The sequence below is a fragment of the Dipodomys merriami genome, unplaced genomic scaffold (assembly GCF_024711535.1).
Source record: "Dipodomys merriami isolate MVZ:Mamm:240054 unplaced genomic scaffold, mDipMer1.0.p SCAF_10, whole genome shotgun sequence".
Classification (NCBI taxonomy): Eukaryota; Metazoa; Chordata; class Mammalia; order Rodentia; family Heteromyidae; genus Dipodomys; species Dipodomys merriami.
Genome location: NW_027202271.1, coordinates 11,949,324 through 11,976,672, shown reverse-complemented (window position 1 = coordinate 11,976,672; position 27,349 = coordinate 11,949,324). Strand labels below are relative to the sequence as shown.

Below are 27,349 nucleotides of genomic sequence, written 5' to 3'. Positions count from 1 at the left end.
CTAGACACAGGGTTAGCCTTTGTGGTTCTCCTAAAAGGTCCCCAGGTAAGGAAATACCCTTTGTCACTCTGCCAGTGTTTTTCCCACCTGTTTTTCTCCAAGAAAAGGCAACAGAAATAGGAAGTAAGGGACACTTCCCATCCCACAGCCCTTCCCAGGAAATTCTCCCAAGAGACTTTCTAGGTCAGGTCACTGTCCCCTGCAAACTGAAAACTTTACTACTCCATCCTACCCACCCTTCAGCTTTTCGGCAAGCATACCTGAGACTCCCAGCTTATCTTTATTTTTTCCCCCCTGTCAGTAGCCTAGATATTCTTCTAAATTTTAGGAACTTGGGCTAGATTCATTGTCAGGCTCCCCTCCTTCTCTGGAGTGCCACTAAATATTCCACTAGTGTTACCCCAAATGTGGACCCAGTAGATGAGCTGGATGTTCATTCAAAGTACAGATTCTTGCCAGGCACTGGTGGTTCATGCCTGTAGACTTAGCTACTCAAGAGGCTAAGAAATGAGGATTGAGGTTTAAGGCTATCCCAGGGAGGACAGTTCCTAAGGCTCTTATCTCCAATGAATCACCAGCCTTGAGTAAAAAAATCTGAGAGACAATGCTCATTAGTGAGATATTTGCTTCCCTGACCAGGCAGGCTCAAATGACAGTAGGAAAATAGAAGAGAAGGCGAGAAAAATATAATCAAGTACTAGGACACTGGAAAAGCCTCGTGCCTTCTATTTTAAACCCTCATTATCATTCTGAGCAATTATGGGATACCATGAAAGTCGCTGTCCATGGGTCACAGTCTCTGAACTCTTCGAAGGATAAATGGGGAGAAAAGGGCTGCATTGAGCCAACTGTGATGGAGTCTGAGGCCCAGAGAGTGGTGGGACCCCCTAGGTACTGGGCCTGAGAGCAGGATGCTGGAGTCCAGGCATCTGCTTCACTAGTTCTTGGTGGTAAGGACCAGGGCTGTCTGTTCCCCAAGGGCCACAACAAGGGCCTTCATCCATCCATCCATCCATCCATCCATCCATTCACCCACTTGTCCATCCCTTCACTCATCCATCCATCTACCCATCCACCAAACCCATCTGTGCATCTATCTATCCATTCATCCATTTACCCACCTGTTTCACCATCCATCCATCCATCCATCCATCCATCCATCCATCCATCCATCCATCCATCCATCCATCCATCCTTTTTTTTTTCTTCAGAGCTAAAGGACCAAACTCAGGGCCTTAAACTTCCCAAGCAAGTGCTCTTCCACTGGGCTAAATCCCCAACCCCCCTCCATGATTCTGTTTGTCCATCCATTCCATCCATTGATCCACCCACCCATCCATCCTATCCCTTTACCTCTCAGTCCGTCAGTTCCTCCACTCCTGCCTCAATTTCCCCTCAGGTGCCCAGTGCGTGCATCTGGGAAGGCAACAGTGGGGAAGCTCGGCAGCGGGATTCCCCGCGGGAAAGCTGCCCAGTCCCTCCCTCGGGCTGCCGGAGAGACCCTGAACTCAAACAGGAGGCTGGACGTCCCCTGGCCGGGAAGTGGCCCCAGCCCGGATTTCCCTCCCGGGTGCGGCCCCCACAATGACTCACCCCTTCCCCCCTTTCCTCTGATTTCCTTGTTTGCATTTCTCCTACCGGCCACGTGGCGGCCAGCGTAGCCCCTCTTCGCCCCAAACCCCTGGCACCCCAGCTGCTACGCGCACCCCTAGGGCCGCTCCCACGCACTAGGGTTTCTCGGGCTCCGGGCTCCTCGGCCCGTGCCAGCCCTTCCCTTCCACCCTCCCCTTCGGTAATTCCGGGCGCTTCCTCCCCGCCCCTTCGGCTGGTCCGGGGAGGGGCGCGGGGCGGGCTGGGCCAGGGGGTGTGATAGCTCCCGCCCGGCCCAGTGCCAGCTGCAGCCTCGCTTGGGCGCCCGGTGCCAGCTGGCTCTTTCGTCCCGGCCCGAAGGCGGAGGCTCGGGGGGCTCCTAGTCACTGGGGAGTGTGTGGGGGGGTATCCCCCACACCCCCCAGCCCTCGACTCATTCAACACGGGGTGGCCTCTCCACTCAGCCCCTGCATCTTGCTTTCTGGAATTCAGAACTGGTTCTGTTCACTGCCCGCCCCCCCCCCCCCCCGGATTTAGGCGACACCCCTCCAGGCTCCAACGGTGGTGAAGCTTACACGAAGAACCATGAAGGTGGGTATGGTTGGGAGGGTTGGTCAGGGAGGAGCAAGCCAGAGAGAGGAAGCTGACCCGGTGGGGAGTTTGGGTGGGTGTAGGAGAGGGAGGAGGGGAGGGAGGTTGGAGCCAAAGCTGAGTTTCTGGGGCATCCAGTGAGCCCACAGTTTCATGTTGATGGGAGGGGGGTGCAAATCCTTGCCAGGGACTTTGAACAATGGAGAGAGGCAGAATTCTAGAGAAGTCTGAGGAAGAGGCCTGGTCTTCTTCTCTGGAAGCCAGCTGGAGACCCCCCCTACCCTCCTAATTGTACCAGGCCTGTGGGCTCCACTCCAGCAAAGGTCTTCCTGTCCCTCCTCCCCGGGCTGCTGGAAGGGTTTGTAGCACCTCCGCCTGACCAGCCCCAAGGAGTCTAAGGAAGTCTATCTGCCCAGGACAGCTGCATTGAGATCCTGCTCTTGCCCAATCCCTATGGCTGTCCACCTTCCTCCTCTCCATATCACAGGTGGGCTGGCCAGGTGAAAGTCGCTGGCAGGTGGGCCTGGCTGTGGAGGACAGTCCAGCACTGGGTGCACTGCAGGTGGGGAGTCTCCCTGACATTGTGCCGGAGGGGTCACTGCTGGAAATGGTGCTGAAAAGAATGCACCGGCCCAGGAGCTGTTCCTATCAGCTATTGCTCCAGCACCGGCGTCCCAGCCGTATCCAGGGCCTTCGCTGGGTGAGTACCCACACCCCCATCCCCATGCTAGGCCAGGTATAGGGCTGGAAAGGGAGTCTGTGATGCTGGTGGGCCAACTTGCTCTGGGAACAGTGAGGGGTATTGCTGGGGTGGGTAGAGGGTGTGAAAACCTGGCCTCAGATACATGTGGGTGTTTCACATAGTAGCTGTGTGTGTGTGTGTGTGTGTGTGTGTGTGTGTGTGTGTGTGTGTGTGTGTGTGTGTGTGTGTGTGTGTGTGTGTATAGTGCTCCTATTCCAGTATTGGGGAAAGAAGGAAGGGTTATTGCGTCCATCCCGGGGACTTGAACTCAGGACATGGGCGCTAATGCTCTACCACTTTGAGCCACAGCTCCACTTTTGGCTTTTTGATGGTTAATTGGAGATAAGATTCTCTCAAGAATCTCAAAGCCAGGCTGGCTTTGAACCCTGGTCCTCAGATCTCGGCTTCCTGAGTAGGCTAGGATTACAGGGGTGAGCCACCAGGGACTGCTGGCTCATTGCCTCTGTGTGCTAGGCATTGAGGTAAGGCATTGTGTGTTCTCTCTGGGTTGGGGTAGAAGATGGGGGGGGGTCAGGTCAAGTGGAGAGGGAAGTAAAGCTTAGTTACTGATCTTGACACGTCACCGTGGCAACATTTGCTTTTAGTGAACAATTGAACAGGGCCGAATCTGCTTGTGAATCTTGGACACGGCTTGTCTTCTGACTTGTAGGGTGGGGGACTTGGGAGGATTCTGATAAGTTTGGAGCTGATGAATGGAGATGGGGGCAGCAAGAATGGGGGGCCAGGGAAGGAAGGGGACTTTTATCCCAGTCACCAGGGAGCCTCTTACATCCCACTCAGCAGGCTTAAGAGCTGCTTTCCCTGAGAGTCAGTGAGGTGTGCTCTGTGCCCCCCTGTGTGCATTGGGGCGGGGGGGATGAGGGCACAGAAGTGGAGGCAGGAGCAAGCAGGTGACAAACTTGAGAATTCAACGTTCAAGGAGCAAGTCACTGTGTGTGTGTGCGTGCGCGCACGCGTGCACATATGCACACATACCAGTACTGAGGCTTGAACTCAAGGCTAGAGCTTTACCACTTGAGCCACAACTCTATGTCTGGCTTTTTGCTGGTCTCATAGACTTTCCTGCCAGGTTGGCTTTGAACCATGATCCTTAGAGCTCCGCTTCCTTGAGTAGTTGGGATTATAGACATGAGCTACAACAGCACCTATCGGGGCAAGTCACTTTGAATAGGAAAACCACCGCCATCTCCTTCCTCTTCCTCATCTGGTCCAATCGCCTTTTCAATATACTGAAATAGGAGGTTGGGTGGTGGAAACAGAGGCCCTCAAGAGGAAGACATTTGTGGTAGGAACTCAGTGAGGATTCTAGATGTGTATCACACGTCTCTGCAGTCCTCCTCTTCCCTACAGTCATCCTGACCAGAGCCTCTGGGGCCTGATCTTGCTCCCCAACAGGGGAGCAAGGGTCACGGCTGTTGCCACTGCTGGGAGCCAATGGGGTGGAACCCTCCCTCCCATCTTCCCTCTCAGGCTATAATTACTTGTGCATTTCCTGTCCTCTTCCCAGCTTGGGGAGGCAAGGTAGCTGGAGGGAGGGAGAAGGTCAGGTACCAGGACAATGAGGTCACTGGAGGATCTCCAGGGACCCAAAGTCTGGAGTGGGGAGGTGGAGGAGGCCGCCTGGCTGTCTCCCGACTCCCCTGAGCTCAGAATTGAAGGGCCAGTTTGGAGTAGGAGGCCGGAAGGGTGGGGGTAAGAGTTGCTGGAGAGTGAAGGGGGTCAAAGGCATAGAAGGAAGTCTCCTCCCCTTCCAGGTGTTGGGGAAGCAAAGGATTGTGGGGTGTGTGTGTGTGTGTGTGTGTGTGTGTGTGTGTGTGTGTGTGTGTGTGTGTGTGTGTGTGTGTGTGTTTTGAGGGTGGAGGGCTAGAGGCAAGCTGGGGCACAGGAGTGGGGTTATTTCAATCCATCTCTCTTATGTTTTAAGGATGGATTATGAATGTCTGTGAACCTTCACCTTTTACCTCTTTTTTTGTTTTTTTGTCACTTGTGGGGCTTGAACTCAGGGCCTGGGCACTGTCCCAGAACTTACTTCAGCTCAAGGCTAGCACTCTAGCCTTCTGGTTTTCTATTGGTTAACTGGAGAGAAGAGTCTCACAGACTTTCTTGCCTGGGCTGGCTTTGAACTGCAGTCTTCAGATCTCAGCCTCTTGAGTAGCTAGGATGACAGGCATGAGCCACTAGTTCCTGGCTCGTTTTTGACCATTTGATGCCTTTTTGTCCATAAAGTGCTCTCAAGAGGGAATGTGCACCCTAAAAGGGGTGAACTCAGAGTCCAGGAGGACAGAGCTGGGGTGTTTTTTGTTTTGTTTTTACTCCACACCTACCTCTTAGAAAACTCAATAGTATTCTATCAATCTTCTAGACTCCCACACCTGAAGCATTCTCTCCTAGACCAGGATAAGAGAAATGAAAATCAAACAAAGACAAGAGAAAAATGAAAACAGTACAAGATGAAGGCTTGAGGTTGGATGCAGATACAATTGGGGCCAATGTAGCCTTAGAATGGGATAAAGGCATCTGTAGAAACTATGAGAGAGAGAGGAGATCTTGTTTGATGGTTGTTTAGGGGCAGAGGAAGGATCAAAGTGATCTTTGGTGGGCTCCACATGCTCAGGAGCCTAGCACGCTATTCATCAGGTGACCATTTTGGGTGGCCTGTTCTCTAAAACCAAAGACACGAGTTCATCCAGTCTGTCGAAATAATGGCAGTAGCTAAGACCGAAAGACTACCTAATCCCACATACTGTTTATTATGAGAGCTTCCTCTAGCCTATAGAATAATAGCTCTCACCAGTGGGATGGAATAGGCCCTAATGTCTTCTTCTCCATGTTATAGCTGTGAAAATGGAGGTTCAGGGAGGGTTGCAGAGCTGCGAAGTGACAAAGCTAGGCTTTGCCCCATCCCAGGAAGATAATCTGGCTGTGAAGTTCAAGTTTTTGTGAGGTTTCTTCGTTTGTTTGTACCGATCCTGGGGCTTGAAATCAAGGCCTGAGAGCTGTCTCTGAGTTTTTGTGCTCAAAGCTAGTGCTCTATCACTTTGAGCTACAGCTCCATGTCTTGCTTTTTGGTGGGTCATTGCAGATAAGCATCTACCAACTTTTCTGCCTGGGCTAGCTTTGAACTGTCATCCTCACATTTCAGCCCCCCTGAGTAGCTAGGATTACCAGTGTGAGCCACGGGTACGTGGCTTCACTGTGTCCTCTGTTGCTGACCCCCAGGGCAAGCCTGTGAAACCCCATGCATCTTTCCCTGTCCACCACATACAGCCTAGCCTGGCACTTTAGCCATGACCAAAGGAACTGGTCTGACAGGTCCCCATACCATCTGGCTCTATGCCTGTCCCTCTAGCCTGGCTATGACACTCGCTGACAGGTTGGCAAGGTGGGGCTGGCCACCTATAGCACCTCCTCTTCCACCCGGAATCTTCCTTGTCTGGAAATAAGCCACCTTGGCCCATACCAGCTGAGAACCTCCAAATGACCTCAGGGTTATTAGATGAGCTATGCAACAACATATATTTGCATGTGTTGGGGGTGGTTAGTACCCATCATAAAATAATAAAATTTGTAGTTATTTAACATTTAGGAATCACATACTACAACATAGACACTGAGGTATATGCTTTCTATTATTAACTCTTTTTTTTTGTCAGTTGTGGGACTTGAGCTCAGGGTTTGGGCACTGTCCCTGAGTTGCTTTATGCTTAAGGCTAATGCTTTACTCCTGTGAGCCATAACTGCACTACTGGGTTTTTCTGGTGGTTAAATGGAGATAAGAATCTCACAGACTTTCCTGCCCAGGCTGGCTTTGCACCATGATCATCAGATCTCAGCCTCCTGTGTAGCGAAATTTATAGGTATGAGCCACCAGTAGGGGTGGTGTGTGTGTGTGTGTGTGTGTGTGTGTGTGTGTGTGTGTGTGTGTGTGTGTGTGTGTGCATGCACATGTGCACACAGTAGTTCTGAGGCTTGAACTCAGGGCCAGGGTGCTATCCTTTAGCTCTTTTGCCCAAGGCTAGTGCTCTCCCACTTCTACTGCCAGCTTTTTGCTAGTTAGTTGGAGGCAAGGGTCTTCCAGATTTGTCTGTCTGGGCTGGTTTCAAACCATGATCCTCAGATCTCAGCCTCCTGAGTAACTAGGATAACAGGTGTGAGCTAAAAGCACCCAGCTTTATTAACCCATCTGATCCTTACAATAACCCTGTGGGCTAGGCACTAGTATTTTCCTTTACCTCCCTTTTACAGATGAGGGAACTGAAGCTTAAATCATCCTCTTAACGTTGCACAACCAGGTTGTAATAGGAGAATCAAAATTCAAACTCAGGCCTTTGGAGCCCATTGAGGCTAAACACTACTCTTCCTCTAGCCCATCCCCAGAGGTCCGAATGGATGCAAACATTGTTGGGGCCCAGATGGACCAAGCCTGTCTAATTCTATTAGCCTCTGGTAGTACAGCTGACTTCACTCATGGATCATTCCTGAAGGCAGAACACTTGTGTTGTCTTCCTATGTAGGACACTCTGTGTGGGGGCCGGGGAGGATCCTTGAGGGTAGATGCCATGGGCATTTTGGGTAGCCAAGATTGTGAGCTTTGGAGCCAGACAGGCATGAGTGTGAATGCTGTTTACCAGTGGTCATGGCAGTTACATAACCTCCTTTCTTTCTAGCTGTGAAATAAGATACAAACACTTACCCAGGCTCAGCATGGGTAGCAGTCAGGAAGAAGAATCTTCCATTTCTAAGTCGTCCTGGGACTCTGGCCAGTTACTTCAGCTCTACGGGCTTCTGCTTTCCTTGGAAAAATAGGATGACTTTAGGTAGCATCCACAAGCCCCCTTCTCTGACCCTCTCATGCCCATCCCTTGGGATGGGACAGGAAATGCCCAGTCTTGGCCACATGACCTCCCCTCCTAGGTCACAATAATACCAGGAAGGGAGCTGGAGCTGGAGGCTTGGGGTTGTGAGCACCAGCGGAGAGCTCAGGGCAGGGACTGGGGTGACCTGGGCATTTTGACATGAGCAACAAGAACTCATTAGCACTCAGGCACTGTTTGTTCCGACACAGGGGTGCTGGCTGGGTAGCATTCCTGCCCTTCCTCCCTTCCTGACTCCTCCTTCTCATTTCCTGTCCTCAAGTCCCCAGGGCTCTGTATCTGGCACTGGATTGGGCCCCATGACCCGGGCAGGGATACCCTTGGGACACCTACTGACTTCCGCCCAGCCCTGGGCCGGGAGCCCATGCACACCAGACCTCAAATTTCTGCTTTGGCATGGTGGCGTGATGCCTATCATTAGGGGCCTGCCAGGGGAGGAGACTCAGGTTCAAGCTCTGCAACCAAGTCCCTTCGCAAGGTTCTGAGTGCATGGAGGAAATCAGGAAAGGAGAGAGGAAGGGAAGCTAGAAGAAACAGGCAGGTACGGTGGAGTAAAGCTGAGAATGCCACAACTGTGGGAAGGAATTTGAGGTTACTGATCGCTGGCTGGCATTCCCAAGGGCTGACTTACCCAGGACCCTTCATCTCAAGACTCTAGTTTCTCCCTGTGTCACAGAGACCAGATGACACCTGCTTGGCTTATTTCACACCTGACTCTGTGTGTGTGTGTGTGTGTGTGTGTGTGTGTGTGTGTGTGTGTGCACATGTGCTTGTGCATGTGCTGGTACTGGGGCTGGAACTCAAGGCTTCATATTCTTGCTTGGCTTTTCCACTCGAGACTGGTGCTCTACCACTTGAGCCACAGCTCCACTTCTGGCTTTTGTTGGTCAATTGGAGATATGCATCTCATGGGTTTGTCTGCCTGGGGGCTAGCTTGGAACTGAGATCCTCAGATCTCAGCCACTTGAGTAGCCAGGTTGACAAGTGTAAGCCACCAGCTCCCACATTTGATTGTTTTGATTATGTCTTTATTATCTTTAAGTAGTTGTACAAAGGAGTTGCCATTCAATAGAGCACTTTATGAATACAAGGCATCTTGACTGATATCTGTCTCCCTTTACCATTTTCCCCCATCTCTCCTAACCCAACCCCTCCCCCAGCTTAAATATTATTATTAAGTGGTTGTACACGTGAGTTACAATTCTATAAGTCAAATTATGAGTGCAATGTTTCTTGATCAATGTAAAACTAGGGCTTGTTGAGGAGTGGCCATTCTCAGGAACTGTCAAAAAATTCCATTATTCTCAGGTGGCTGTTAAAAAGGAAGGCAGTGCGGGCTTTCATGGATCCCTGGTTGCTGGATGCCCGCCCCCCCCCCCCCCCCCCGCGCAACTGAGTTGTTGCTATAATAAACTCTGTCTTCCTGAGTCTGTCCTGTAGGCTATCAAGGCCTTACTCATGCTTCCAAGTTTATGGACTTGCAGCATCTTGCAGAAGAAAGAAGTTTTCAGCAAGTAGCCCCACCCTGTGCTTCCCTGATGAATAATAATAGTGGCGTGTATACACAGCCATATGCCAGGCAATGGTTTAAATATTCAGTACGTATTGATTCACATGTCCCTTCCAGAAGCATTGTTAGAGCTTTACAGGTCTTCTACATGAGGAAACTGACATTGGGACAGGCTAAATCACTTGTTAGGGTCAGGCCACTAGGAAACAGAGGAGGAAAGATCTGAATATAGGAATCTGACTCTGGAATTTGTGCTATTAACTACCAGGTTGAACAAAGGCCCAATAGGGGGCACAAGACCCACATAGTTCTATGGTATGGTAGAGAAGCTAGGCCTGGGGCCTTGGCCTGTGGTCTTAGCCTAGGAGTGGGTGTCCCAGCCCCTTGGTCTTCGTGTGTGTGTGTGTGTGTGTGTGTGTGTGTGTGTGTGTGTGTGTGTGTGTGTGTGTGCAGCACTGGAGCTTGAACTCAGGGCCTGACCACTATCCTTTAGCTTTGTCACTCAAGGCTGGTGTCTAACACTTAAGCCACAGCTCTACTTTGTTTTTGTTTGTTTGTTTTGGTGGCTAATTGGAGATAAGAGTCTCTCAGGTTCTGAGGCTGGCTTTGAACTGTGATCACCAGATCTCAGTCACCGCAGTATCTAGGATTACAGGCCTGAGCCTCCAGAACCTAGCTGGGTCTTCTTATCCTTCATCCTCATCCTCCTTCCTATGTTGTCATTCCTTCCCTGACATGGGGCTTTTCCCTGGCTGTCAGGGCACCCCTGGGCTGTCACCTGTAGGGATAGCGTGGGTGGGCATGGAAGGAAGAACAGGACCTGCTGAAGAGGGGTAGAGAAGAGGGGGTGCCTGCCACACAGTGTAGATAGCAAGTCTCTATTTGTCAGATGTGTGTGGGGCCAGGAATGGAGTAAGCAAAGCTGAGGGTGAGTGGGACAGGGAGGGTTTCCACAGCTGTATTTGAAGGACTGGCACTGACCTGTGCACTTTCTGCTGCCTAGACACCACTCACTAGCAGTGAGGAGTCCCTGGACTTCAGTGTGAGCCTGGAGCAGGTACAGAACAGGGGTGGAGCGGGGAAGGGGGCGGCAGGATGAAGGTTTCAGGGTCTGAGCCAGCCATGCCCAACCTCCTTTTAAGGCCTCCACAGAGAGGGTGCTCAGGGCTGGGAAACACCTGTACCGGCATCTGCTAGTCACCTTTCCAACACTCATCCGTGACCGGAAGTACCACCTGCGGCTCTATCGGTGAGTGGAAGGGGACCTTCCTGCCTCTGTTCACCCCCATTATTAATTTGTGTGTGTGTGTGTGTGTATTTGTGAGTGTGTGCATGTGTGCTTCCATGCTTGCTTGCTGATATTGGGACTTGAACTCAGAACCTTGTATGCTTGCTTGGATTTTTAAAATTTTGCTCAAGACTAGTACTCTACCACTTGAGCCACATTTCCAGCTTTGTGCTGGTTAATCGGAGTCTCGTGGACTTTCCTATGTGTGCTGGCTCTGAACTGTAATCCTCAGATCTCAGTCTCTGGGAGTAACTAGGATTACAGGAGTGAGCCACCTGGCCTGCCCCCATGGTTTTCTCTTTGCCATTTTAAGCATCTGTACCTAGACCTGATCTGGGCTTGGATCTGACACTTCCTTCCTAACTTCCTTCCTTCCTTCCTTCCTTCCTTCCTTCCTTCCTTCCTTCCTTCCATCCTTCCTTCCTTCCTCCCTCCCTCCCTCCCTCCCTCCCTCCTTCCTTCCTTCCTTCCCCCTTCCTTCCTTCTTTCTTTTCAAATTTTCTATCATTATAAAGGTGATGTACTGAGGGCTTACAGTTACATAAGTCAGATAAAAGGTACACTTCTTTTTGGACACTGTCACCCCTTGCTTTACTCTCTCCCAGGTTTTCCCTCCCATCCCTACCCACAAGTTGTACAGATCATTTCCCGCATAGTGTCCAGTGAGTTCCACTGCTGCATTTGTTCACTTTGTCCCTCCATTTCTGTGCTCCCCTTATACTCCAAGACAGAGAAACAAACAAACAAGACAAAAAGAAAATAAAACCAAAACAGCAACAAAGAAAAAGCTTCTTGTTTCCATTTCCTGGAGTTCATTTTGATAAATATTATTTTATATGACCAGAGGCAAATAGGCATTGTGCCTTTGTGTTCCTCTCCTAAGAGTATCTTCCTTTGGTCTCACTGTGTATGAATGCCTAGAGTCCTGTATAATTCATTGTGCCCGGTATATTTTAGATCTGGCTTCTGCATATGAGAGAAAACATGGTGCTGTTTGTCTCTCTGAGTTTGGCTTACCTCACATGACTTGATTTGCTCTAGGTCCATCCATTTCCCTGACCTTTGCCTTTCTTTTTTATTTTTATTTTTTTTTGGGGGGGGTCCGGTCGTGGGGTGTGAACTTTGGGCCTGGGCGCTGTCCCTCAGCTCTTCAACTCAAGGCTAGTGCTCTACCACTTGAGCCACAGCACCACTTCTGGCTTTTTTTCTTTTTGCTTATGTGGTGCTGAGGAATCGAACCCAGGGCCTCATGCATGCAAGGCAAGCACTCTACCACTGAGCCACCTTCCCTGCCCTGACTTTTGCCTTTCTGATGGTGTTTATCCTACTCCCCTCTCTCCTCTTCCCACTCCCCACAGGCAGTGCTGTTCTGGCCGGGAGCTAGTGGACGGGATCTTGGCACTGGGGCTTGGTGTCCATTCACGGAGCCAAGCTGTGGGCATCTGCCAGGTGCTGCTGGATGAAGGTGCCTTATGCCATGGTGAGCCTGAGCCCCAGTGGGATACAAGGGCCAGGGCAGACCAGGGAAGTGGGCCTCACAGGGTCTGGGGATGGGCTGGGGAGGGAGTAAGCATCACAACGAGGACCATATTACCTACATGGCTTCAATTTCCTCTCTTCCATCACACCTGGGCCTCCATCCCCCCAGTGAAACACGACTGGACCTTCCAGGACCGAGAGGCCCAGTTTTATCGGTTTCCTGGGCCAGAGCCAGAGCCTGCAGGAGCCCATGAACTGGAGGAGGAGTTGGTAGAGGCAATGGCCCTACTGTCCCAGCGGGGACCCGATGCCCTGCTCACGGTGGCACTTCGAAAGCCGTGAGTCATTTACTGCATCCCTGAACCCAGGTCCCTTGTGAAGTTCAGATCCCATCTCTAAGAGGAAGGAAGACACCAGGAAACAGAAGCTCTGAGTTCTGGTGTGGTTGTCTGGCCTTGTGATGGGTCCGTGCAGTTGGGCTGTGGAAAAGGCAGGCAGATTGGGGTTCAAATTCCAGCCTGAGCAGCTAGCTACTCATTGAGTGACCTTGGGCCTTTCCATGGCAGCTTCCCCTTCTAGCCAGAATAATAGTGCTCACGTCATAAGACTGGTGTGAGGGCAGAGGGAAACCATGCGTGAAAGGTATCAGGGCTCACGCCACAAAGGTTAGCCCAGTATTGATAAGGATCGACAGCATTCATGGGCACCATCTGGCCCCAGGCCCGAGGCGGGTGGGTGGATGGGTGGATGGCGCTGGCTGCTCTGCCTGGCCCCACACCACAGCCCATGTGTCACTGTGCCTGCAGCCCAGGTCAACGCACCGATGAGGAGCTGGACCTTATCTTTGAGGAACTGTTACACATCAAGGCCGTGGCTCACCTCTCCAACTCGGTCAGTGCGCTTTGCCCACTCTGTTAGCCAGGCCTGGCCTGTTCCCCAGGACCTCCTCTTCCAGTTCTATCCTAGGGACTCCTTGCCGGGCTGTCTTCCCCTCATCTGAGGCTTGAATTTGAACTCAGGGCCTAAGCCCTGTCGCTGTTTTTCTTTTGTTTTCTTTTGTTTTTTGTTTTTGTTTTTTTGCTCAAGACTGGCACTCTACCACTCGAGACACAGCTCTACTTCCAGCTTCTTGCTGACTAATTGGATAAGAGTCTTGTGGACTTTTCCTGCCTGAGTTCACTCTGAGCTGTGATCCTCAGATTTCAGCCTTCTCAGAAGCTGGGATTGCAGGTGTGGGCCATCGGCTCCCAACTCATTTCCTTCTCTAGCATTGTCTCTGCCATATCCCAGACATGCCTGGATCAGCCACATCTCTGTTCCCTAGTGCTCTTTGAATCTGCCCAACCTGGACCTTCTTGACTAGAGCTTGCTGCCACTGACACCCATCCCTTCTCATCCACAGGTGAAGCGGGAATTAGCAGCTGTTCTGCTTTTTGAACCGCACAGCAAAGCAGGCACCGTGTGTAAGTCAGGCTGGGCAGAGTGTCCTGGACCGGGCAGGGACCCATGGAGGTGAGGTGGATGACAGTAAGGACCTTGTCTGATCTGTGCTTCTTGCAGTGTTTAGCCAGGGGGACAAGGGCACCTCATGGTACATTATCTGGAAGGGGTCTGTCAATGTGGTGACCCATGGTAAGGTGAGTCCTTCCAGCCTATCCCCTCCTCCCCACCAGGTCTATGTCCCCGTGGGCAGTGCCTTAGCCAGTTCCTGGCTGCTGATTCTGTCTGGGCTCTCCTGGAAAGGGCTGGGAGGAGGGGGGTAGTGGGGACAGGGCCATGACAGTTTTGGCTGCAGGGGTTGGTGACCACACTGCATGAGGGAGATGACTTTGGACAGTTGGCTCTGGTGAATGATGCTCCCCGGGCAGCCACCATCATCCTTCGAGAAGATAACTGTCATTTCCTGCGTGTGGACAAGCAGGATTTTAACCGCATCATCAAGGTGCCATTGTTGGGAGGGGGGGTGTGGGGGGAAAGGGAGGGCATGGGATTTGGCCCTGAGAAGTGGGGTGGGGTGGGGACCAAGAGCAAGCACCAGAGAGAGCCTAAGAGGAGAAACTGAGATGTGTAGGAGCAGGGACTGCAGGCCTAGTGGTGTGTAAAGAGATGAGGTCCTGTAGCATGCTGAGGGTTCCATGAGACCTCAGGCCTGGTGTGGGCTCCCATGGGGACTGGTGGGGGTTCAGAGGTGAGAGGTTAGGGTGCAAAAGGAGGCTTGAGCTGGGTGCTGGTGGCTCACACCTATAATCCTAGCTACTTAGGAGGCTGAGATCTCAGGGTCACAGTTCACTGCCAGTCTGGGCAGGAAAGTCTGTGAGACTTTTATTGCCAAGTAAACAGAGAGAGAGAGAGAGAGAGAGAGAGAGAGAGAGAGAGAGAGAGAGAGAGAGAGAGAGAGAGAGAGAGAGAGAGAGAGAGAGGCCAGAGTAGAGCTATGGCTCAAGTGGTAGAGTGCTAACTTGAAGCAAAGATGTACAGGGACAGCACCCAGGTCCTGAGTTCAGGCCCACAAAAAGTCTCCCCCCACCCAAAAAAAAAAAATGAGACTCTGGCTAGGGCATATGTAGCAGAACAAGGGTCAAATGTTCTTGGGAAGATCATGTGCTCTGAGTCTAGAAGGGAGGAGTAGGTGGGAGATACAGTCTAAGTGAGAGTTCTGGTCGTATCAAGACTCCATGCTACTTACTCCCCAGGATGTAGAAGCAAAGACCATGAGGCTCGAAGAACATGGCAAAGTGGTGCTGGTGCTGGAGAGAGCCTCTCAAGGGACTGGCTCTTCTCGCCCTCCAACCCCAGGGAAGAACCGGTAACATGCTTCCTTTCCACACCTCTACTTGGTCTTCACAATCTTTGGCCCTTTTCTATGTCGTGGCCCCTAGCCTCTGGTCTCCAAAGGGTAGGAGGCATCAAAGAAATAGGATGCACTTCTTGGGTCAGCTCCCCACCTGGCCACACCAAGATGGAATGAGGTTGACAAATTGGGAAGTGATATAATGGATTATTGATGTCTGTCCTGGTGTGGGAATGGGAACAAGGAGGAGAAAATCAGGAAGTGATATGATTGATTATTGATGTGTCCCCAAGGTGGGGAGGAAGATCAGTCTACATGCAATGGATTTGCCATTTCTGCTAGGTACACAGTGATGTCTGGCACCCCAGAGAAGATCCTAGAACTCCTATTGGAGGCTATGCGGGCAGATTCCAATGCTCATGACCCAACAGGTAGGAGCAAGAGACACCCTGCCTGTTCTCTGACTCATTGGGTGGTCAGTGCCTTGGGAGAGGCCAGATGTGCTGACCTCATTGGGTGCTGGGTGGGTACAGGTAGGCAGCTGACAGCGAGTGTTCTTACCTGCACTTTGGGCTTGGGTGAGGAGCACTGTCTCAGGTGCTGGATGCTGCCGGTGCCTTTCCTATGGTAGACATGAGGACGGGACACTCCAGCTGGACACACATGTCTGCTCTATATTCTGAAGCCCTCTCACATCCCCCACTTTGCACAACAGAAACATTCCTCAGTGACTTCCTCCTGACCCATAGCGTCTTCATGCCTAGTGCCCAGCTGTGCGCTGCCCTGCTGCACCAATATCCTTCCAGCCCCAGGGCCCTGTGCATGGGGGTCAGGGATGACATGTTAGTATGACTGTCATGAGCCTTCTCTGGTGTCAGTCCCGGCCGGTGGGTGGGCCCTGTGTCCCCTGATCCTTCTCTGCCCAGGTGCGATGGCTGGGTGGGGCCCTGGTTGTACGTCATGGCTCCCTTGACCAGTCAGTGCCCACCTTCCACGCGGAGCCCGCAGAGCCTGCCGGGGGCAGTGAGCAGGAGCGCAGCACCTACATCTGTAACAAGAGGCAGCAGATCCTGCGCCTGGTCAGCCAGTGGGTGGCGTTGTACAGCCCCATGCTCCACAAGGACCCTGTGGTCGCCAGCTTCCTTCAGGTAGTGGGGCTGGGGGCAAAGCTGCGAGGGGCTGCCCAGAGAGGATGCAAGAACACACAGTAAAGAGTCTTAGGGGTTCTTTGCTGTTTCCAGAAACTCTCAGACCTGGTAAAGATGGATCCCCGACTTAGCAACCTACTGAAGGAGCAGTGGCCAGAGAGACGTCGACACCACAGGTGACAATGCTTTGGGGGAAGTCCTCTTCACACCTGGTAGGGCCGAGTGAGTATGCGCTCTGGTCAAGTACCTGGCATTAGAACTTTGAGAGGCGAGAGCTGGTGGCTCACGTCTACAATCCTAGCTACTCGGAGGCTGAGCTAGGAGGATTGCGGTTCCAAACCAGCTGGACAGGAAAGTCTGTGAGACTCTTAGCCTCAGTTAAGCACCAAAACAAAGAGCCAGACATGGAGGTGTGGTTTAAGTGGTGGAGAGCTAACCTTGAGGGGGCGGGGTGAGGGGGTGAAGCGAAGGGGACAGTGCCCAGAATCTGAGCTGAAGCCCCAGTATTGGAGCAAAAGAAGGAAGGAAGGAAGGAAGGGAGGGAGGGAGGGAGGGAGGGAGGGAGGGAGAGAGGGAGGAAGGAAGGAAGGAAGGAAGGGAGTGAGGGAGGGAGGGAGGGAGGAAGGGAGGGAGGAAAGAAATCTAAGTGACAGCACTTATTACAATTGGCTGTCCCTGTCAGGATCCTGAGTGTGCATTCTGACCTCCTGTGCCCCACATTAGTCCATTTGCTCGTCCCATGTAAATCACCACTGCCTTCAGTGCCAGGTCTTGTGCATTGCCTGGACTTTGTCTTGCCTTCCCAGACGTCCTATGGAGAAACTGGGGGTCAGGGGTCAAGAGGTCATCCAGACCATTGGGTTCATCTCCCCCATGGTTGAGAAATCACGTACAGGGCCCAGGTCCTCATCTCATCCTCTCCCCAAATCCTGCTTCTGTGTGTGTGTGTGTGTGTGTGTGTGTGTGTGTGTGTGTGTGTGTGTGTGTGTGTGTGTGTGTGTGTGTGTGTGTGTGTGTGTGCATGCGTGCTGGTACTAAGGCTTGAATTCAAGGCCTGGGCAATGTCCTAAACGTAGCTTTTTCACTCCAGGCTGGTATTGAGCCAGCTACACTTTAGCTACAGCTACACTTTTGCCTTTTTTTTTTTTTTTGGTGGTGGGGGGCTGTCATGGGTCTCGAACTCTGGGCCTGGGCACTGTCCCTGTGCTCTTTAGCTCAAGGCCAGCGCTCTACCACTTGAGTCACAGCGCCACTTCCAGTTTTCTGGTAGTTAATTGGAGATAAGAGTCTCACAGACTTTCCTGCCCAGACTGGCTTTGAACCATGATCCTCAGACCTTAGCCTCCTGAGTAGCTAGGATTACAGGTGTAAGCCACCAGCACCTGGCTCACTTTTGCCTTTTTGCTGGTTAATTGTAAATGAGTCTTGTGGACTTTCCTGTTAGCTGTGGCCTTGAACCACGATCCTCAGATCTCAGCCTCCTGAGTAGTAGTAAGGATTGCAGGCGTGAGCCACTGGCTCCTGCGTCCCTTGGAGTGGCTGGGGAGGATGGGCTGGGGCCAGGCTGGGGCTGCTGTTCCCTCTGCCTGGCTGCTTGCCTGCCGGGTGCCCGGTGGCCCTCTCACCAACCTCTCTTCTCGCTTGCAGGTTGGAAAATGGCTGCGGGAATGCATCTCCTCAGATCAAGGTGGCTGCCCTGCCCTGTGAACTCCCTGTGCCTCCAGGCTTGCCTTCTTCCCTCTGCCCCTCCAGCCCAAGCCCACAGGAGAAGCCTTATAAAGCAAGGCACCGAATATCCAAGGGGCTGTGATGGATGGTTTCGGCCACTGAGGCCTAACCCAGCATCCTTACCCCCTTGCCCAAGGGCCTTTCATTCCTTTGGGAGGTAACACACCGTTAGAACTGGGAGATGAGGTCCCCTGTCTGGGGTCATCCTGAGGCCTGAAGCTTCCTGGTGACCAATTCAAGGGTAGCCCAGAGGAAGATCAACCCCCTCCCTAGGAAGTCCATGTGGCCAGCACCCTTCCTGGCTGGAGCTGAGTGAAGGTAGGGAGGACAAAAGGTACCTAGAGCTGAAATTCGGTTGAAGAACTAAGAGAGAAAGGACTGGAAAGCAAGGTAGATTTGGCTGATGGTGGTGCGTGTTGAGAATAAGACCCAAATACCTGTCCAGAAGCCTGTCTCATCTCACCCTCCTGTTTGCTGGAGGCTTCCATGAGCTGCTTCTTTTGGCCTGACCTCAGGGCCTTTGTACTTATTCTAATGCATAGACCTTGCTTTCTTAGGATCGTTGATTTGATCCTTCTCATTCCAAACCCAAAATATTGTATTCCTACTTCCAGATTTTTTTTTTTGGTGGTTAATTGGAGATAAGAATCTCATAGAAGCTGGGCACTGGTGGCTCATGCCTGATTTCCTAGCTACTCAGGAGGCTGAGATCTGAGGATCATGATTCAAAGCCAGCCCGGGCAGTGAAGTCCATGAAACTCTTATTGCTAACTAACCACCAAAAAGCCAGAAGTGGCACTGTGGCTCAAGTGGTAGAGCGCTAGCCTTGAGCTGAATTGCTGAGGGACAGCCCCCAGGCCCAGAGTTCAAGCCCCATGATTGACAAAAAAAAAAAAATCTCATAGAGTTTCTTGCCTAGGCTGGCTTCAAATCATGATCCTCAGATCTCAGCCTCCTGAGTAGTTAGGATTACAAGGCATGAGCCACTGGGCACCCAGCCCTTCCACAGTGTTTAAGGTCAGACCAGGTCTGAAAGAGAGAAGGGAAATGTTTACTGGGCATGTGGATTTAGGGAAGAATGTCTTAGAGCTGAGACTTGCAGAATCTGAGGGTTGAGGATAAAAAGCACCCGGAAGACAACCCTGGAGAAGGAAGGGCAAAAGGGGGTATTAGAGAGGCCAAGGAGGCCAGCCCATGGAGAAGAATATGGCCTCTGTCCTAAGATCAGCACAACCTGTGGAAGGGTTTGACCAAAGTGTTGACAGGCTCAGATTTGAGATTCAGATAGGCCAGCTGAAGAGCCCCGCTTTATCCCCCAGCTCCTTTGACTCTGCTTTGAACACTGGAGAAGGAGAGGTGGCCATACCTAAGTGAGAGGTTGGGGAAAGTGCTGGCTATCTCAGTGAGGAGCGATGCCACTGGCCAGGGGCAGGAGGGGTCCCCAGGGGGCCCCCACCCAAGGTAACAGGCAGAGAGAAATAGTCTGGGGTAAGGAGAGGCACATCAAGCCAGGGAGAGTCCAGAAAGTTAACATTTGTTTGAAATAAGTCCTCTCTGTATAGCCCAGGCTGGCCTTTCTCTGTTGATCCTCCTGTCTTGACCTCCCAAGGGCTGAGATCACAGGCATGTGTCACTATACCTAACAGTGGTAACAGTGTGTGTGTGTGTGTGTGTGTGTGTGTGTGCTGGTCTTGGGTCTTGAACTCAGGGCCTGGGGACTGTCTATTCCTGAGCTTTTGTGCTCTACCACTTGAGCCATGGCTCCACTTCTGGCTTTTTGGTGATTGCTTAGAGCTAAGAGTCTCCTGGGCTTTCCTGCCAGGGCCGACTTTGGACTCTGATCCTCAGATCTCAGCCTTCTGAGTAGCTAGGATGACAGATGTGAGCCATCAGCTCCGGGTAGCATTTGAAGCATACTCTACACAGGTGGGCCACAAGGCCTGTGGAGGACTCTGATGCACCTCTCCCTGGGAATCTAGGGGGCGCAGGAGAGTGCGGGCTGGGCCTGGAGATCTACCACACCCAGAGCTGGAGCAGGGGAAGTCAGTACTAGAGCGAGCAAGGAATTTGGGTGGGAACAGGACCGTGTTCGGACAGGCCAGGAGCAGAAGTTCTGTCCTGCATGGAGCCCACTGTATGCCAGATGCAGGCCCAGCTGACACAGTCATGTTGGTGGACAGAAAGAAGTCCTGCCACACAGCTCCTGGGTGACCTTGGGAATCCACATTTGTCTCACCCACTAAAGGAGAATAATAATGACACTTCCATATTTTAGATACTTAGAACAACGTCTGGTTTATAGCACGAGTAGCTGAGGAGGGCATGGAGGAGAAGGTGTTTTCATCTTAGAACAGCTAAGCACCTTGTAGGTACAGAGCGATGAGCCCACAGAGGGAGGGTATAGACTTGCCTATCCCTCTCCTCATTTCTTTTCTTTTCAGTGCAAGTCCTAAGGCTTGAACTCAGGGCCTAGGTGCTGTCCCTGAGCTTCGTTTGCTCAAGGCTACTTAGTGCTCTACCACTTGAGCCACAGCTCCACTTCTGGCTTTTTGGGTAGCCTTTCCTGTTCAGGCCGGCCTTGAACTGCAATCCTCAGATCTCAGCCTCCTAAGTAGCTAGGATTAGAAGCATGAGCCACTGGCGCCCATCCTTCCTAGCTCCTCTCCAGCTCCTTGGCCCAGTGACTTACCTGCCTTCGATTAAGCAGGTGACATGGCAGTGTCCCCTCCCTGTCTGGCCTGCCCTACCAGGGCTTCCTGGTGTCTCATACTCTCTCCCTTCCAGGCCCGGTCCCCATCTGCGTGGCTTCCCAGCCAGGATGATTCCCTCCCCAGCAACCACGGTGCCATCCGAGCTGGGGACAAAGGTGAATGGCCAGGGCCAGCCAGGCATGGCTTGGCCTCGGTTCCTCTCTGTCTCTGCCTCGCTCACCCTGCCATGGTGACTTTGACCTCAGGGGGCCTGCGATGAGGGGGGTATACTGTTCTCTGTGAAGTCTCTGCTCCAGGCCATCAGGCAGGCCTATTACCTGAGTGCCTTGCCGAGGCTCAGGGCCTTCCTCGGCCCGGACACCCCCATGCTTCCATACCTCTGGGGTGTAGGAAAGGGGGCACAGCTGAGTCCCATTTCCTCTGTAGTGCCCTATGAGATCTGCCGGCCTGACCACTCCGTGCTGACCCTGCAGCTGCCTGTGACAGCCTCGGTGAGGGAGGTGATGGCCGCCCTGGCCCGGGAGGATGGTTGGACCAAAGGCCAGGTGCTGGTGAAGGTCAATTCTGCAGGCGGTACGTTGTGTCTCTGGATGGACTTCAGGCCCAGATCCTGAACCAAGGTCCTAATTTCCTCTATTACCAGCACTGGTGTGAGGTTTATTATGTCTATGCATACTGCTGTCCACGTGGTGTTTAGACTCCTGAACGCCAGGGTCTGCAGCCTGCATTTGACACCAGCCTTCTAGTTCACTTGCTGTGTGTTCCTGGGCAGGACACTTAATCCCTCTGTGTACTCCATTTCACTCTTGGAAAATAGGGGTAAGAGCCAGGCACTGGTGGCTCACACCTGTAATCCTATTTACTCAAGAGGCTGAGATCTGATGATCATGGTTCAAAACCAGCCTGAGCAGAAAAGTCTGTGAGACTCGTATCTTCAATTAACCAGCAAAAAGCCAGAAGTAGAGGCAGCCTTGAGCGAAAAAGCCAAGTAAGAGCATGAGGCCCTGAGTTCAAGCCCCAGTACTGGCGTGCGCGCACACACACACACACACACACACACACACACACACTCCCAGCCCAACCATGACTTTGCTGTGTAATCCTGGGTGAGTTACTTAGCCCCTCTGGGTCTCCCTGTCCTCATCCTATATATGATTGTGAGCATTGTACTTATCAGGAAGGACCACCATGCTTATTAGATTAATGTGCACCAAGCACAGAACAGAGGTCTTAAGCCAGAACCTGAAATACAGTTGCAAAAGGATTATTATCAAGACCTCTTTCAGAGTGCTTATGACATCACAACCCACTGTTGTCTGTAAAAGTTGCAGCCCAAGGCATTCAGGAATTGGAGAAAGTTAGGGAAAGCGGACAAGGGGTACAGATGTGGAAAGCCTTTTCCCTTCAGGAAAGGGAGCAAAGGCCAATGAGTCCCTGGTGTGCTCTGCTCTGGGAAACACTGCCCACTGGTGGCCACCTGGTAGATTGCAGCAGTCCCAAGTTCATTGTTCTTGAGACCTGACTACATGACCAGCCTTATTTTTTTTTTACATCCCTCATTTCTAGACCACTGACAGACAACCATGCCAGTATTGTGTTTTACTATAGATTCCCTCATGAGTGTGTATTTTGCCTACAAATTATACATTTATTACCCTCCTAATAACATATTATTATAAAGCTAACAAAATGAAAAGGCAAAATATTTGAGAACATCAACTATAAGTAGTAGTGCTAATTTCTTTTATTTTTCTGGATACATGGATGGTCATGAATACTTTATTTTGAAAGCCATTGGTCTAGAGATTGTGCACTCAAACATGACTAAAAATCATTACCAAGATTTGGACAAGTTTTTTTGTTTTGTTTTGTTTTGAACTCAGGGCCTGGATGCTGTACCTGAGTTTTTCTGCTCAGGGCTGGCACTCTACCACTTGAGCCACAGGCTCCACTTCTGGGTTTTTGCTGGTTAATTGGAGATAAGAGTCTCATGGACTTCCCTTTTCAGGCTGACTTCCAACCACAATCCTCAGATCTTAGCTTCCTGAGTAGGTAGGTTTATAGGCATGAACCATCTGCACCAAGCTTCAAAGGTTTTAAACAATTGTATCATTATCATTAATATTTTTTATTATTGTAGAAGCATCACATACTTACAGCCACATGGCCTTAAGTGAGCTCACTTGACTTGTGGAGTAATCAGGCAAGTCCTGTTGTCTCCATTTTAGGAAGAAGGAAACTGAGGCTCAGGGAAGTTGAAGGTCACCCAAGGTCAGCCTGTCTCATTAAGAATCCCTTTTATCTCCCCTCCGGGGCAGTATGGAGTTGTGGCCACTTGCACCTGTGCACTTAGAACCACCGCACGGCTGTTCCAGCTGTGAGTGGAGGGAGCCTCCCAGACCAGTCCTCCGCCCTGGACTCCAGCTGGCCTCCCTCCCTGCTCCCACCCAGCACAGCCTCTTCTCTCTTTGCAGATGCCATTGGCCTGAAGCCAGAGGCACGCGGTGTGGCCACATCCCTGGGGCTCAACGAGCGGCTCTTTGTTGTAAACCCACAGGATATACATGAGCTGGTAGGGGCCAGGCGGAGTGCCAGGATGAGCTCTGGGCGGCCGGGGTGGCTTCTGGGGGAGGCCATGGAGAGCAGAAGGAGGAATCTGGCTGTGGCTGTTGCTGGTCCTGCCAGGAAGAGGGAGGAGTGGGGGATGGGCCTGCTGAGGATGGGATGCTCCCCCAGGAGAAAGAGGACCTACCCTAGTTAGGGCTGTCTATCAGACAGGACCCCCCCTTCCCCATCAGCAGTCCTACAAAGAGGGAGTGGAGAAATGCCCCTTTGGGGAGCCTCTTTGTTCCAGCCCTTAGGGGCATCTGTACTCCATGGACACACGGACACACGGACACACAGACACACACCTGCCATAGCACCCCTCCTGTTCTCCCTTCCCTGTTCCTATCCCCCTGGTTTCTCAGGCACCCCAACCCCTCCTGAGCATTCTCCCACCTGCAGACCCCACTCCCTGAACAGCTGGGGCCCACGGTGGGCTCTGCAGAAGTGCTGGAAGTGATGAGCGCCAAGGACCTGGCGGGCCAGCTGACCGACCACGACTGGAACTTGTTTAATAGCATCCACCAGGTATGGACAGCAGAGCTGCGGGTAGGCCCGCAGGTGATGCCAGGCCTCCTGGGCACACCTGTTCTGCCCTCTGCCCTCTGTCCAGGTAGAGCTGATCCACTACGTGCTAGGCCCCCAGCACCTGAGAGACGTCACTACGGCCAACCTGGAGCGCTTCATGCGTCGCTTCAATGAGTTGCAGTACTGGGTAGCCACGGAGCTGTGTCTCTGCCCCGTGCCCGGTCCACGGGCCCAGCTGCTCCGGAAGTTCATCAAGCTGGCAGCCCAGTGAGTGCCTGTGGAGATGGGGGTGGAGCGTGCAGCACAGGCCCCAGGCTGTCTGGTCTCAACTCTGCATTGCCAGATCCCCCATCTCCTTTTGTGCTTGGGTCCCTTCCTCCACGCCCCCCCCCCAGCTCACCTTACAGAGGCAGCAGGGGCCGGTGGGTGCTGGGTACACAGCCACTTCCCCTGAAGGTTTGTTCTCTGGGTTTTCACATAGCCTCAAGGAACAGAAGAACCTCAACTCCTTCTTTGCTGTCATGTTTGGCCTTAGCAACTCGGCCATCAGCCGTCTAGCCCATACCTGGGAGGTGGGTATTGCTGGAGGATCCAGTTCTGAGGTCAGGCCTCCTGCGTCTGGGTGAGGGCTTGGGTGAGGTTCCTGTCCCCACGGGGGGCAGCTCACCCCCTTCTCCTCGTGTTCACAGCGGCTGCCCCACAAAGTCCGGAAGCTGTACTCGGCCCTGGAGAGGCTGCTGGTGAGTGTGCCTGGCCATCCATGCTTCCTTCTAGAAGCCTGCTCTTGTTGGGAGCTGGTGGCTCATGCCTGTAATCCTAACTACTCAGAAGGCTGAGATCTGAGGATCACTGTCCAAAGCCAGCCCGGGCAGAGAAATCCATGAGACTTATCTCTGGTTAGCCAGCAAAAAGCTGGCAGTGGAGGTATGGCTCAAGTGGTAGAGCACCTGCCTTGAGTGAAAAAGCCGAGTGAGAGCTAGGAAGGTGGCTTAGTGGTAGAGTGCTTGCCTTGCATGCATGAGGCCCTCGGTTCGATTCCTCAGCACCACATAAGCAAAAAGAAAAAAGCCGGAAGTGGCACTGTGGCTCAAGTGGTAGAGCACTAGCCTTGAGCTGAAGAGCTGAGGGACAGCACCCATGCCCAGAGTTCAGGCCCCATGACCAGACCCCCCCCCCAAAAAAAAAGAAAAGAAAAAAAGAAAAAGCTGAGTGAGAGTGTGAGGCCTTGAGTTCAAGCCCCCTGATACAAAAACACAACAGAAAACAATAACCAGAAACAAAATGAAAAGCAACCTGACTCTTGGCTTTCTGGAAGGCCTGTGAGTTTGGGGAGCTGGCTGAGGGATAAGGGATGCGGGATGGTGGTAGGACACTTTGTTCTGGATAGCAGAGTCTTTGGGAAGACTGAGTATAAAGCTGTCCCTGGGTGTGATGGACTCTAGACTCCAGCCATCCTGTGACTGGGAGCTGGCTGAGGGATAAGGGATGCGGGATGGTGGTAGGACACTTTGTTCTGGATAGCAGAGTCTTTGGGAAGACTGAGTATAAAGCTGTCCCTGGGTGTGATGGACTCTAGACTCCAGCCATCCTGTGACTGGGCTAGCTGCCTGGCACAAAGCACTCATAGCATGCCAAAAGTGTTCAGTAGCTCCCTCCAGAACCTTCCACAGGCTTGTGAACAGGACTAGAGCAAAGATGAGGCAAGAAGCTAGGAGCTGGCTCATGCCTGTAATCCTAGCCATTCAGGAGGCTGAGGTCTGAAGATCAAAGCCAACCCTGGGCAGAAAAGCCTTCTCCAATGAACCTTCAAAAAAAAGCCAAAAATGGAGCTGTGGCTTGAGTGGTAGAGTGCTAGCCTTGAGCACAAGGAGCTAAGGATGAGCACCCAGGTCCTGAGTTCAATCCCTAGCACCAGCTTCAAACAAACAAACAAACAAGAACAGAAAGAAGGACGAGGGATGGGCTGACATCTCCACCCCCAGGAATGTTTGAGGGTTTTAAAGTGTTTGGGAGAGAATGGAGCAGAGGTATTGCAATCAGCACAGTCCTGAGTGCTCTTGAGAAAACAGTTTGCTTTGTGAAACTCAAGAGGTTCAGAGAAATTTCCCCACCAGAGAGAAAGAAGAGACAGAGGTTTCCAGAAGCCTCAGAGCCCTAGGATTAATACTCATGAAGCCTGCCTGCCTGCTTTCCTTCCTTTCTTCCTCCCTTACTTTCTTTCTTTTCCCCTTATGTGGTGCTGAGGAATGGAACCCAGGGCCTCATGCATATGAGGCAAGCGCTCTACCACTGAGCCACCTTCCCAGCCCCCTTTCTTTCTTTTTCTCTTTCTTTCTTTCTTTTCTTTCTTTCTTTCTTTCTTTCTTTCTTTCTTTCTTTCTTTCTTTCTTTCTTTCTTTCTTTCTTTCTTTCTTTCTTTCTTTCTTTCTTTCTGTCCTTCCTTCCTTCCTTCCTTCTCTGTCTGCCCACCCCACATTCTGTCCCTGAGCCTTTTTGTTCAAGGCTAGCATTCTCCCACTTGATTCACAGCTCTACCTCTGTTTTTATTTTTTTGTTGTTGTTGCTTTTTGCTAGTTAACTGGAGATTAGAGCCTCACAGACTTTCTTGCCCAGGCTAGCTTTGAACCATAATCCTTAGTTCTCCAAAGCCTCCTGGGTAGTTAGGATTACAGGTCTGAGCCACCAGCACCAGGCTTTCTTGAGGGCTGTGGTTACTCAGGAAGCCACCAGCTTAGAGCCTCCTCTGGTGAGATCTGAGGCTTGGAAGAGGTTGGGCTCAGAGCCTCTTGCTGTTTGGCTCCTTCTCAGTGTGGCTTCTTTCTCCTCAGGACCCCTCTTGGAACCACCGAGTGTACCGATTGGCCCTCACCAAGCTCTCCCCTCCTGTCATCCCCTTCATGCCCCTCCTTCTCAAAGGTAGGAGGACACGCCCCCCCCCCCCCCCCCCCGCACCCCTGCCTCCCACTGGCCATCTAATGATTTTACCACAAGCACTCTGACCCTGGAAGCACAGTTCAGTTAGAAGGTTGTAGGTGGGCTGGGCACTGGTGGCTCATGCCTGTGATCATAGCTACTCAGGAGGCTGAGATCTAAGGATCATGGTTTGAAGCCCCAGTAGACAAATCCATGAGATTTATATTTCCAATCAACTAGCAAAAAGCAGAAAGTGGATGGATGGCTCTAGTGGTTGAGTGCCAACTGTGAGCAAAAAAGCCAAGAAAGAGTGCAAGACCCTGCTTTGAAGCCCCAGTACTAACATAGAAAAAATTATAAAAAGGTTTGTGGCCTAGAAGAGAGGTTGGCACATGAAGACTGGGGGCCTGCGCTCTGAGGCTGAAGAGATACCAGGGAACGGCTACAGGCCACAAGGGCTGGGGTGTCAGAGACTGTGGCAGGCTGGGACAGGTCTTGGTATTCTGTTGTTGGATTTTTCTTTTGCCTCGGCTGGGCTGCGGGAGGGGAAGGAGTTGGGGGATCCCTAAACCCAGTCACCTCTTGGCAGATATGACCTTCATCCACGAGGGAAACCACACACTAGTGGAGAACCTCATCAACTTTGAAAAAATGGTAAGGTGAGGGATTGGGGGTTCCCCTGACAGTGTGGGTCAGGCAGGAGAGGGCTGGGGCGGGGGTGGCCTAGGCTGTTACAAGTAATAGAAGAATAGATGGGTGAGAATCATGAAAGGGGTGATGATCAAGATGCATTGTGCTCACAAACTGACAGGTTCAAGTGAAATTCTTCTG

At 51.9% G+C, this 27,349-nt stretch overlaps 1 protein-coding gene across 1 annotated transcript in view; it reads left to right on the top strand.

Annotated features, from left to right (window-relative positions):
- Window positions 1-1,863: 1,863 nt before the first annotated feature.
- Window positions 1,864-27,349, top strand: part of Rapgef3 (Rap guanine nucleotide exchange factor 3) — a 28,901-nt gene continuing 3,415 nt past the window's right edge. The window contains exons 1-25 of the mRNA XM_070039744.1: window positions 1,864-2,181; window positions 2,669-2,881; window positions 10,332-10,385; window positions 10,471-10,577; window positions 11,975-12,096; window positions 12,265-12,433; window positions 12,902-12,986; window positions 13,498-13,558; window positions 13,656-13,732; window positions 13,891-14,037; window positions 14,789-14,901; window positions 15,229-15,317; window positions 15,602-15,680; window positions 15,875-16,034; window positions 16,128-16,210; window positions 17,682-17,721; window positions 20,547-20,628; window positions 20,900-21,046; window positions 22,948-23,045; window positions 23,480-23,605; window positions 23,691-23,872; window positions 24,087-24,177; window positions 24,295-24,345; window positions 26,434-26,521; window positions 27,108-27,172. Of these exons, the coding sequence (XP_069895845.1) occupies window positions 2,176-2,181; window positions 2,669-2,881; window positions 10,332-10,385; window positions 10,471-10,577; window positions 11,975-12,096; window positions 12,265-12,433; window positions 12,902-12,986; window positions 13,498-13,558; window positions 13,656-13,732; window positions 13,891-14,037; window positions 14,789-14,901; window positions 15,229-15,317; window positions 15,602-15,680; window positions 15,875-16,034; window positions 16,128-16,210; window positions 17,682-17,721; window positions 20,547-20,628; window positions 20,900-21,046; window positions 22,948-23,045; window positions 23,480-23,605; window positions 23,691-23,872; window positions 24,087-24,177; window positions 24,295-24,345; window positions 26,434-26,521; window positions 27,108-27,172 (2,535 nt within the window). The 5' untranslated portion in view covers window positions 1,864-2,175. The remainder of the gene's footprint in view (window positions 2,182-2,668; window positions 2,882-10,331; window positions 10,386-10,470; window positions 10,578-11,974; window positions 12,097-12,264; window positions 12,434-12,901; window positions 12,987-13,497; window positions 13,559-13,655; window positions 13,733-13,890; window positions 14,038-14,788; window positions 14,902-15,228; window positions 15,318-15,601; window positions 15,681-15,874; window positions 16,035-16,127; window positions 16,211-17,681; window positions 17,722-20,546; window positions 20,629-20,899; window positions 21,047-22,947; window positions 23,046-23,479; window positions 23,606-23,690; window positions 23,873-24,086; window positions 24,178-24,294; window positions 24,346-26,433; window positions 26,522-27,107; window positions 27,173-27,349) is intronic.